The 12,726-nt window shown below is 40.8% G+C and overlaps 2 protein-coding genes across 2 annotated transcripts in view; both read right to left on the reverse strand.

Annotated features, from left to right (window-relative positions):
• LOC124268977 (GON-4-like protein) overlaps positions 1-9,391 on the reverse strand; it is a 28,088-nt gene extending 18,697 nt beyond the window's left edge. The window contains exons 1-7 of the mRNA XM_046704005.1: positions 9,319-9,391; positions 7,373-8,217; positions 6,411-6,644; positions 3,860-3,994; positions 3,443-3,568; positions 2,521-2,664; positions 1,423-1,536 (exon numbers count right to left, since the gene is read on the reverse strand). Of these exons, the coding sequence (XP_046559961.1) occupies positions 1,423-1,536; positions 2,521-2,664; positions 3,443-3,568; positions 3,860-3,964 (489 nt within the window). The 5' untranslated portion in view covers positions 3,965-3,994; positions 6,411-6,644; positions 7,373-8,217; positions 9,319-9,391. The remainder of the gene's footprint in view (positions 1-1,422; positions 1,537-2,520; positions 2,665-3,442; positions 3,569-3,859; positions 3,995-6,410; positions 6,645-7,372; positions 8,218-9,318) is intronic.
• On the reverse strand, positions 6,440-7,941 carry LOC124269010 (dentin sialophosphoprotein-like). Its single transcript, XM_046704040.1, has 2 exons — positions 7,373-7,941; positions 6,440-6,644 (listed from the first exon to the last, which is right to left on the reverse strand). The coding sequence occupies exons 1-2, from the start codon at positions 7,939-7,941 to the stop codon at positions 6,440-6,442; spliced, it is 774 nt and encodes a 257-aa protein (XP_046559996.1).
• Positions 9,392-12,726: the final 3,335 nt, after the last annotated feature.

A 12,726-nucleotide genomic window follows, 5' to 3' on the forward strand; every position in this document is an offset into this window, starting at 1 on the left:
CGGAAAGTTCGCTGATTAGAATTAATACAAAGTCACAATTATGAAACAACCAACTGTAAAGCTTTACTGTTCCTTTCATAAGCAAATAAAGACCATACATACAGGTGGTGTTTGAGACATATTCAATTTCTGGTTCGCCAGAAAGTTCAGCTGCGTCCGCTCATGAAGTATTCAACATACGCCTGTTCATGGCAGTGACAGCAGAAGGAATGATGATACGGGTCTAGGAGCCTACCCAGTTGGTGCGCATGCTCTAAGGGAGGTAACTCCGTGAGGCAGGGACCGTATAATAAATAAAAGAGTTTATTTATTGTTCAATCTTTTTATTCAAAAAACATTGATACAACTGTCACAGGACATTTTTCAGCCGGAAAATGCATAATATGTACCCCAAGGAAATAAAGAGTTTATTTATTGTTCAATCTTTTTATTCAAAAAACATTGATACAACTGTCACAGGACATTTTTCAGCCGGAAAATGCATAATATGTACCCCAAGGACGATCTCTATGAAGAAGAATGAGTTGATGTCATGATCCAATACGCCTTGGCGAAACGGTTCGGCCTGGTGAATCCATTCGGTGTGGCAATCTGACGATGTAGATCGGCTGCGTGAGTCAGCTGGCAACACAGAGCGGTTCGATGAGGTAGAACGACGAGTAGACATCTGATGATGCGCCAATAAAATCATCACCTTCCGACATGGGAATCTCCAAATGACGAGCAGTTAATACTGGTCGTTGAAAGCAGGGGTTTTGTCGGGTGATCAACTGTTGAACAACTCTGTCTGCCAGCCAACGGAAGCAAGCATGCCTACATGCTCTAAAAATGTCCTTGATAAGGGAGCACATTCCCCACCATGCTTGCTTCAGGAACACAGGACAATACAACCCACACATGTGGGGATCCGAGGAAGAAAATACTGTTACAGTGTGCGCAAAATTACGCTACTTTGGGTTAACTACCCATGATATATTTCTGTTAACTTTTAAGGAAAACTGAGAACTCTCACAATACGTCCACACAGTAGTGCGACAAAAGAAGCATGATCACTCAGAGGTAGTCACGTGGGTAGACGGGAACGTGCTGCACGCTTATCCAGGGACTAGGGACCTGTCCTATAAAGAGAGCGGCCTGGGGAAAACGGGCGTATGGACAAGAGAGGCCTACACGAAAACTTCTCATTTGTTCCACTCAGCGTCGAAGCAAGAGAGAGAAGTGCAAATCGTGAGATAGGATAAAACATTAAAAATTTAGCATTACGCTGCTTGTAGCAACATTCCAGCAATATCACGGCTGGGACTCCAGAAAGGGGCTTCACACATTGTACCAATTTGGGAAATCGAACCCGGGTCTTCTGCGTAACGAGCGAACGATTTAACCACTAAGCTACCCCTATTATGAATGACTAGTTACCAGTACCTCTTGTGTAGAAGTGTCTTCCAGGGCTGCCATGGAGGTCTTGAAGTGCTGTCCCAGTGCCGAGGTACGATGTAGACTCACACCAGATGTAGAAGCCATAGGACTCCGGAATGTCTGTGTATAAGAAGCCATGGCATCCCATCAATGCTAGGATAGAAATGTCTGCTAACCATGTCATGTAAAAATGTGGATGGATTACTATATCTTTTATCAAACAATACAGGCCTTTGTTCCACAAATCACCAGTGTGAGCTGCCTGGTCACTCGTTCACCAAGCAATCTTAGTGTATGATGATCGTAGCTCCCATACTTTAACATAGCGTTAAATAGATTTAGCAATAAGGTCACTTTGTGAAATTGGGCCCAGGACAAGCTTGGACTTGGAGTATCTCATTATACATTATTATGTTACGTGGGTTTTGGTGTGTTTTTGTCTGTTGCAATTTTCAAGCAACAGAGCTGATTGTACAAATCAAATTCGGACCAGACAATCCAGTAATTGATATCATGAGCACCAGGCCACAATGAAGCACAGGAAAATAACCATATAACCTTTTCATTCAATTAATATAGGTCACAAAAAGCACAGACTGAAGACCTACTCTAAATCCCAGTGACCGTGAGATGTAACTCAACATCCTGACTCACACACACACACCACCCCAAGATAAAAAGATAAGAAGGTTCTTAAAAGAACAAGGAAAAAGACCTACTGACATTCAAAACTTTACCAACCTTCCACCATCAATCAGCCAAGATGCTTGTCATGACTGACATTAGAAAAGTCTAAAGTATTTGTGAAAATTTGGATCAGCATGTAGACAAAGCAAACAATAGGGCATATATAAACAATTGTAGATTTAAATGCTGTTGTAATATGCTTATAATAAACAGCCACTATATGTTAATTGATTTGCTTTAACAAGGAACAAACGTGAGTACCGTAATAAAAAAGGACTTTGAAAATATGTGGAAGTGTTATGAAAATTATATGAAGAAACATACAAAACTTATTGTAAAACGCAACATATACAGTAACATAATTTTTCTGCATTCTACAAGGGAGTTGAGTGGTATCCCATTCCTGTTGTGACATACCTCGGTGTCCCCTGTCTGTGGAGTATTGACCTGCAGGGGGGTCCTCACTGTGGGGGTAGAGGGGGTGGGCGGCATGGGGGAACCCAGATCACTTGCTTGGGAGGATATCATACTCTCCATGTCATCGTCACTCTCACGCTGAGCCTAGAATAATAAGGCAATAATAATTGTGAGAGTAACAGGTCCACCAAGTCAGATTTGTTGATGTTGTTTAAAAGAATGCAGGGTAACTGCAGGACTCTTTCATAACATGACTGAGAATCTTTGTAAACTGTAATGGAAGCATATATGATGCATGCCATTGTCTAATTTACTGAGTGATGTCATATACTTCTCAGTTGTTTGGGGACACACAGAGAATTGAGTGTGAATTTCGTAAAACAATGTTAATGAGCATCATCATTCTGATGTGCTTCCAGACTTGTTGGTATTATTGAGATCTTGATGATATTTCAAACCTCAACATTCAACAACAGCTCCACAAATCTGAAAACGACCTATGCATGATGTACATATCTGTGTCATATCAGAACCACTCCAGCTTTTTGCAGCTGTCTCAAAGATATCAAAGTTTTATGAAAGTGGCGTGGCCTGTAAATAATCAAGCCCCACTAAGGCAATCCAGTGATTGGTAATGTTATCAGCAACGACCCCCACCATCGTGTACATAAGCATGCTATCGAACCAAGTCATTCATACAAGCTGAACTTTCATGACCATTGCAGACCAATTGCAGATCAATTGTACCCTTCAGAAATATTCACTCCATACAATTCTTTACATTATGTTTCTAACAGCATGGTAATCAAGCCACATCTGTAGAAGAGCTTCAGGGTTTGTCCTTTATTTGTGGTTAGTGAAAGACCCTGTGAACCTAAGGGGGATAACTCACACACGGTCTCACAGGACAGGAAGTACAAACCTCCGTATCTTTGTCTGGGGAGTACTCATCATCGTCTTCATCATCAGGAAAGTAGAGGTCCAGGATGCTTGGCTTCTTGGCTGCTGTTGGCTTCTTCACTGGTGACAGCGGCCATTTTTCTAAGGGCTGAGAGACCATAAATACAATAAACATGATGACAATCTGTTTCATTAGTCCTCAGAGCTTGCAGCAATTCCTGCTTGAACATGTCAGACAGACATCTTTACATTTTGTGTCATTTTTATCATGTATATATTGTTAAGATTTCTTGAAAAATTGGTGCAATGAGAACTGGTTCAGAATTATAATCAAAAGCTGCTAGTCAATGAGGCCACATGAATGCTTTTTACTTGTCCTCAACGCATTGTTGACCATGCAATCTCATCTAGTTCATAGAGAGATGAGGAGAATACCCACCACCCCTTTCTCGATGACCTCCTTCACTTTGGCTCGTGTCATCTTGGGTTCATGGGTGAGACGCCCAATGCTGGTCAGCTGTTCATTCAGGCTGTTCCGTATCATCTGTTGGACATCCTCATTCTTCACCAGTTCCTGTAAAACATTCATATCAGACAGAATGAACAACACAAAATGTCTAGAAATCGAATCATTTTGTCAAAATCTACGCATTTCTTTGCTAGACGGACAGTATTTTCCCTGAAGTTATCATATACCGAACCGAAATGGACCAAACCAAAGGCCTTGTACCGCAATATGTACCATACCGTGGTAAGAGCGTACCGTTTCACCCCTACAGCTGAGTTCATTTGACAAAGCCAATTATGACAATTCTCTTACATATTTAAGGCCTGTAAGTGCAGTAGGGGAGCATGGTGGTGAAAGCATTACGGTACAGTGTAAATCCCAACTCACTCATACTTCAGACCTGCACCTTTTTAGTGATTTGATGAATGTCTGTTAATCATGCAGAGATGCCAACCCTGAATCCAACAAGCATTGTCACTAAGCTGACATAATACCCTGCAGCAAATTATCAAATCAAACTTAAAAAGTAAAAGATGAAGTTAAACGTCAACAAAAACATGACCAGTCAACCTCTCTTGATATCCTGCTCTTTAGATCTTCAAACACACAAATATTTTCAAGACATAAATGTCATAGTGTATGGTGAATATGGTGTCCAGTGAATGGTTCTTGAGATATCTCGCCAACCATTTTAACATGCAGGTTAACAAGCTGAAATCTTCAAAGTGTCGCTGTGACCTTGAAAAATAAGTGAAGGTCACCAAAATCGACTTGGCCCTGCGCCTTCCCTAGATAAAGCTTGGTGTTGAATATGAAGAAAATCTAGTGAACGGTTCTTGAGATATCTCGCTGACAAGAGTAAAGTGTTAAAGTCCCTTGTGACCTTGAAATTAAGGTCAAGGTCACCAAACCTGACTGGGACCTTTCTTATACTGTGATGGAGCTAGGTACCAAATATGAAAACAATCTAGTCAACGGTTCTTAAGATATTCCAATTCGTACGGACGGACGTACAGACGGAGCTAAACGCGCAGCGGGGGATAATGAAAGCAGAGTCATGCCTGGCTGGGAGTCAGCACGTGGTCGGCTCTGCCATATTGTTGCACTTACAGGCGCTATGACACAGGCTATGACATGCATTCAGAAAAACATTGTGAAACTTCATCAACAATAACACCCAATATATATAATATACACAATCGACACCCAAAAATGATCACATGCTAAGCTTCTGAATGCTTTTACCAGTGTTCACTCAAATAAATCACTGATGACTTACAAAATTGTATACCGTAAAAATAAATTCAGAATTGTTTCTCAAAAGTCGGAGTTTTTTAAAGAGAGATCGGAGAGTGGATTTTGTATTTGAAAATCGGAGTAACTCTCCAAAATCGGAGTGGTTGACAGCTCTGAATCATGTTGTTAAGGTACTGATATTTGTCATTCAAATAAACATGATAAACACTAAACAGAATTGTTATCAGCATGAGTGATAACCAGTTTGAATGACAACCTCTCAAGCATGTCAATGATACAATACACAACCTTTTTAAAAACGTAATGAAGCATTTTGAGATAAAAGATTCAAACCTGGTTTGCTCTGATTATCATATTCATATTTCTAGATTCGACAGCACCATACTCATGCTTAAGGGTTTCGTCACAGCAGGGACTGATTTCGCTATATACAGACAGCACCAGTGCAGTAAAATATTACTAGTGCAGGTAGCTCTTTTGTCAGGTCCCACATGAGTACAATGTGTGAAGCCCGTATCTGGTGTGCCCCGCCTTGATATTGCTGTAATCTTGATAAAGCGGCGTAAAACTGAACTCACTCACTCACTTTTGTCAGGTTGCACCAAGTACATGTGATGTTTTCCACCACAAGTGCACAGCAGGGTTCTTCTTGGTATAAATTTCCTTTGTCTACATCCTTTGAGTGTATCAGGTGAATCAATTACCGGAAGCGAAAAATGCAAACATGCCTTCTTCTCCATACTCATGAATTAGTTACTTATAGCACACACTGTACACAATCTTCCGATATTTCATTAAAGGCCTGAAGTCACTCTGTGATATACATTAAGTTTGCCAAGCAGTAAAGAAATTTAAATTAGGGATGAAAACGCCGGTTTAATAGCAACCATCTATCAAGCATACAGTAGTATCCGACATCAAGTAATGTGAACCTTTTTAGACATGGTGAAGTTGGATATTGTCTGCTGTCAGTGACAAGAGATTGTTGACAACATGCCACATTCAATATTTGACATGTTAGACATGTTTGATGTGCAACCTGATTAATTTACTTGTTTGTACATGGTGCAGGTAGTGAACAAACATTAAATATTACCCTGCACAGTTTCAAGCATGTAGATGTGCTTCCATATAAGTTGGCACTCCCTGATAAAACCATGGTAACTGAAATATCAAGTGGCATTAAACCAAACTCATGGACCAGAGATAAAATACTAAAACCTACATGAATTATATTCTTCACATTGACCGCAGTCAGGCCCTTGCTTCTGGCGCGCTCTCCTCCAACTTGTCATCCATGTCAGTATCCGCAATTTGCAATCTGTCCTGGGAGGTGTCGGCATCGTCAGCACTCAGGTAGTCAACACCAGCAATGCCACTAGCACCAGCAGCATCAGCAACAACCGACTTGCTCGGTGTCGATGGAGGCGTGGTTTCAAGTCTCTTCTTCAATGACTTCCTGAAAATGAAATATGTAATCTGTTATTCTGCTGAAATACGACACAGACCATGCTGACCAAATCTTGCGTAGTCTAATTTTGGGGAAAATCCAATAACTGGAATACAATATATAACTTTAACATGCTTGGCTGGTTGTTTAATTATGCACTCAACAATATTCCAGCTATATGGTCGCAGTAAATAATCGAGTTTGGATCAGACCATCCAGTGATAAACAGCATGAGCATTGATCTACACAACTGGTATGTGATGACATGTGTTAACCAAGTCAGCAAGCCTGACTACCCGCAATGTCGCCTCTTACGATAAGCTTGGGTTGCTGAAGACCAATTCTAACCCGGTTCTTCTCAGGTCTCTTAGTCTTAACATGGTTAAATGTTGGCTGTTGATCACTACTGAGCTACTGCATGTATAATCATTATATGGTTAAGCAACTCAACATGAAACAGGTGGTAAATATGGTAAATGTGCCAATTTCATTTCAACATAACAAAAACATGTAATCCAAATATCTTTTAAATTGGGGGTCATGGGATAGCCTAATGATTAAAGCATCAGCTCGTCACGCTGCAGACCCGGGTTCGATTCCCCACATGGGTACAATGTGTGAAGCCCATTTCTGGTGTTCCCCAGCTGTGATATTGCTGGAATATTGCGTAAAAGTACTAAACCATACTCACTCATTCCTTTAAATGAAAATAATCATGATAATGTGGTGAGACAAACCTGTTCTCTAGTTCTAAGCTTGCCATGATTAGATGTTTCCTTGGCGTCTTCTTCTGGTCACCCTTGTGCTTTGATGGTGTGTTTTTCAACTGTTTCTTCTGTGACCGATGCATGGCTGTATTCACTTCACTGCTCTCCTGGTTCAAGATTGACAACTGCTCACTAATAAATGCATAGTTCTGCTTCTCCTCTTCACTCAAACTGCTGGAGTTCTGAGCTGCTTTGTCCTTGACTGGCGTGCTTGCAAAACTCTTACGGGAAACAATCTGAACAGCAGATTCTTTTTCATCTTCTGTTACTTCGTCTGATATATCCGTCCACTGGCTGTCATCAGAATCCGTATCAGGGCTTCCAACCCTATCAGAACATGCCACAATATCAGAACTACCTTCCATTATGCCTTCGACTTCCTTAGTTCCTGTGCTATCAGCAACCTGTTCTTCAGTCGAATCTGAGGATTCTTTCTGATTCTTTTTAACATCTGTGCCTTCATCTTCAGTCAGTACTGAGTCTTGATTGACACTGACGTCATTGTTTGACACACTAGCATCGTGTGGACTGTTATCCATCATGACACTGATGGGTGGTGTATTCACACCAGTGATGGCACGACAAGCACTGAGAATAAAGTTGAATTTATATACTTCATGTTAGTTTGAAAACCATGATTCAGTGCTGCCTGGATCTCCCAAAATCTGAGGTACATGGTAGATTCCATCGCCTCATCGGAGATAAACGGTAGATTCCATCACCTCATCGGAGATACATGGTAGATTCCATTACTGAACACTCAGAGTATGTTGGCTGGCTTCATCCTTCAGTTCAATAAAACTGTATATCTGAAACTGTAACCGGTAATAAATGTAAAACATTTGTATAGAGTATGATTACACAATGCCATTTTTAGAAAGTGGGCAAATGGCACATAATCGCCAACACACAAAGTCAGCCACGGTGTTAAGCAGCTGACTTTGTGTGCTTGCGATTAGGTGCCTGACTCTGAGGGTGTGGGTTTGAATCCCAATGGGAACCAACCCAACAAAAGTACTAGAATCTGTACTTTACTAAGAAAGTGTAATCCCAAAGTACTTAAAGTAAGTTCAGTTTTGCAAAAGCAATATTTGTGAAGTAACAGTAGTGTGATAATACGATGACTAAATGGTTAAGTGATTGGTGCTATGTTTAATAACACAGTGATTTGTTTATTTTCATTCAGCAATATCCCAGTGATATGATGGCAGCTTGTAAACTATGAAGTCTACACCAGTCTGTTGATCAATATCGTGACCAACAAATCACACTTTTGCCATGGTATGAAGAGATATGAAGGAAGACTAAACCATGAGTACTTGCATTTCTGATTAAGACAGCACAGGTAAATGTATTTAATTTACAGATTACCACAAACTTCATCAAATATAAACGAAGTGAGAGCCCTGTAATATAAGTTAGGGCTTTCTGTTTTTCAGTCTTGTATGTGGATTTTGTTTCCACATTGCTAATGAACATACAAACAATTCGAAAAGCATATTAGTTAGCATTCATTTGGAATGCTTGACATGATAATATTCACTAACTTCTAGAATATCATAGCATGAGAAACAGGCAAAACAACTGTAAGTTCTGGGTTACATTCGATGTAAATATGACAAATAAACAATAGATTTGTATGGAAACAATCATGTTTGTGTTGTGTTTATGATTGTATTTTATTCACCTGGATAAATTAAATATATCTCGAGAGACTGCATTAGATATTTCTGGGATCCTGTTGTGTAAACATTGATGATTGAAACAATACATCATCACTATCTGTATTTGGCGATTAATGTTGAACGTTCTTGGCCGACGCAATCCATACTCATTGAGGAATGTTATGCATGTGAAAAAAACAAATATTCTGCAAATCATTCACAAATAATCAAATTAAATACCACCGTAAATACCTTATGAGTGCGCCTATGTGTAGACTTCGCATTTCTGCATGCAAACCCGCGCCATTTTAGTTGTCGATCAAAACTTCCGGTGGGTAAGCAACAAAACATGAATTACGAGTGGTAGGTGAAAAGAAACGGATTTAAAACGTTTGTTATGGTCTCTGGTTTCAGTATCCTATAGTGAATCTGTGGGTATCATGGAAGTATAATTAATTTCCTGTATATTAGTTATGGTATAGGTATATTAAATCAGATTATAAACACATGAAACAAACAGAAAAAGCAAGCATATGAAATAATTTGAAGCAGCAGGGCAGTTACATACGGGGATTTGGGTTAGCATGACTGTGTCGAGGGTTCGGGCCTTAGTCTGTGCCAAGCAGACAAAAATAGAACTGAGATCCTTGGTTGTGTTAAACATATTGTTTGTTGCCTGTGAATATAGAATAGTACAGCATTATAGGAAGATGTCGTGTCAGCCATACATGTGTGATGGCTGACGGATGACAATTGAATGTCTATCAATCAGACACATTAATTATACAATTGATAACATATCATGGTACAGTGGCATACGTTATAATTATGATAACAATTGAATAATAGTGATTGTTTACATGATGACGTCACATACAGGTGATGCATCATATTGTTACTAAAAATATACGCAGCTGGTGTTGATAATAAAGGTTTATAAAATAGATAATAATTATACTTTCACAATCTGTCTTACGTACAAATGGTTAAGTTAGTAAGTGATACGCGATAGATATGTTTACTTTATGCGCGATCGGTAATAATATGTTTACTAACTTAGGGTACTTAATGGTAAGAATTAGATATTTAGCACTATGAAATATAGAAAGAATATTGAGAGGGTACTCACTTGTGAATATGGAATAGTACAACATTAGGAAAATGTTGTGTCAGCCATACATGTGTGATGGCTGACGGACGATAATTGAATGTGAATTCAAATTGTTATACGTTACAGGTGTAGAAGCCCGTGATTTTGGTGGCGAGCCAAATACGGGTAGCACGTACGACTCCCTATATCAGACAGTGGAGAAGCAGCCTTCTGATGGAGAGATAGAGAAATTTAAGGCTGTCGGCGACAACAGCTACAAACACGGATCCTGGTCACCATGACAAATTTACATACATACGCGGATCCTCATACATTTTAGCACGTCAGTTACATCCGGGGATCCTGGTTACCATGACAGTTACATCCTGATTTGCGTGACGCGGATCCTGGTTGGCGTGACAGATACAATCGCGGATCCTGGTAAGCGCTGATCCTGGTTAGCATGGCAGCAGTTGCGTGACATACGCAGATCCTGGTTAGCTCGAGTTACAATCGGGGATCCTGGTTGACAGTGACAGTTGGTTAGCACATACGCGAATCCTGATTGGCGCATGACAGATACAATCGCGGATCCTGGTAAGCATTTGGCAGTTACAATCGGGGATCCTGGTTAGCATGACAGTTACATACGCGAATCCTGATTGGCGTGCGGATCCTGGTTAGCATACAATTACGCGCGGATCCTGGTTAGCATGACAGTTACAATCGGGGATCCTGGTAAGCAGGCAGTTACATACGCGAACAATCTGGATCCTGGCGTGACAGATACAATCGCGGATCCTGGTTAGCATGACAGTTACAATCGGGGATCCTGGTAAGCATCCTGGTAGGCAGTTACATACGCGAATCCTGATTACAACGCGTGACAGTTACATACGCGCGGATCCTGGTCGCATGATCCTGGGATCCTGGTTAGCATGACAGTTACAATCGGGGGATCCTGGTTAGCATGACAGTTACAACCGCGGATCCTGGTAATGAAGTTACAACCGCGGATCCTGGTAAGCATGACAGTTACAATCGCGGAGTTACATACGCGAATCCTGATTGGATCGTGGTTAGCATGACAGTTACAATCGCGGATCCTGGTTAGCATGACAGTTACAAACGCGGATCCTGGTTAGCGTGACAGTTACAATCGCGGATCCTGGTTAGCATGACAGTTATCCTGGTTATGACAGTTGCGCGGATCCTGGTAAGCATGGCAGTTACATACGCGGATCCTGGTTAGCACGCGGATCCTGGTAAGCATGACAGTTACATACGCGGATCCTGGTTAATTACATCCGGGGATCCTGGTTAGCGTGACAGTTACATCCGGGGATATATTGGGCATGCAGAACTGCGTAGCACGCAATCACCCCTAATACAATATTATCAATCTTTCCACCCTTGCAGTCGTCTAATATGTCATGTACCATAAAATATTCATTCCGGGATACATTTTCAGTAATGTTACATTTACGGAACACAAATTGTCAAATTACGAAACACAGCCCTCTCACAAAAAGGATCCGTGCGTTCAATGCTCAATAGTGTTCTCACCAAACATTTCAAAATACATCCCCATTTTGTCCAAGCCTTGCGCAGCAAGAAGCGCCGGTGCTGTCGTAACTTATCGATCCTTATCCACAGACTTGAGACGATTCTTGGTCATCTGGTCGCAAGTTGTAATCCGACAATCAATATATACGCTCATCTAAATAACGTGACTTTCAGGGGTACCAGGCCTGGCGGAATGGCAACCCAAGCAAATTGTACATACACTGCATGGTGTATACTGCTCAAAAGAAGTAACGGGCCTTCCGCTTCTTTAATATCACTGTAGTTGACCTGCCATGTTTAACATGTAAGTTCTAATATCTTATTAATGTGATGGTCAAGACCTGGGTGGAAAGTGGGCCGTTGTTCAGTCTCCATTGAAGATAGCTTTGTGGGCGAGCAGACAAAGACTATATTTGTGTCGTCACATACCTTTAAAGCTTTTAGCTATATATTTCAAGGGTGCTCACGTGAGTGAGTGAGTATGTGTTTACGCTACTTTAAGCAATATTCTAGCAACATCACGATTGGGTACACCAAAACTGGGAGGTATCGTCAATGCGTGATGACTGAACGCTTTATAATCCGTAACCTCTGGGCTACATTACCGCCCCCGACGGTTTTATGACGGGGGACACGAGAATGGGCTTCAAACATTGTTACCATGTGAGGAATCGAACCTTGGTCTTCGAAATGGCGAATGAACGCCTTAAGCACTCGGTTACCCCAAATGCCGCTTATGGCCCTGGAATAATATGAGTGAGTGAAATTTAGTTTAACCGGAATAATATGAAAACTAGGGAACAAAATAATTAACATAGCGTTTCAGTTTTTCATGTACTATTCTCTAGACGAGTATGAATAAATTGTCTGCTCTCGTGTACTGTGTACGTTGATCAAGCATCTCACTTTCTTGAGTTGAAGATTTTACTAGCGTTTCCCGTGGAGCTATTTTCGCACGTGGTGACCAGCTTTCCGTGAATAAACCAAGAAACTTAAAGACAACA

This window comes from Haliotis rubra, unplaced genomic scaffold (genome assembly GCF_003918875.1).
Source record: "Haliotis rubra isolate DU_JTF1 unplaced genomic scaffold, ASM391887v1 Scf141, whole genome shotgun sequence".
NCBI classification, from domain to species: Eukaryota; Metazoa; Mollusca; class Gastropoda; order Lepetellida; family Haliotidae; genus Haliotis; species Haliotis rubra.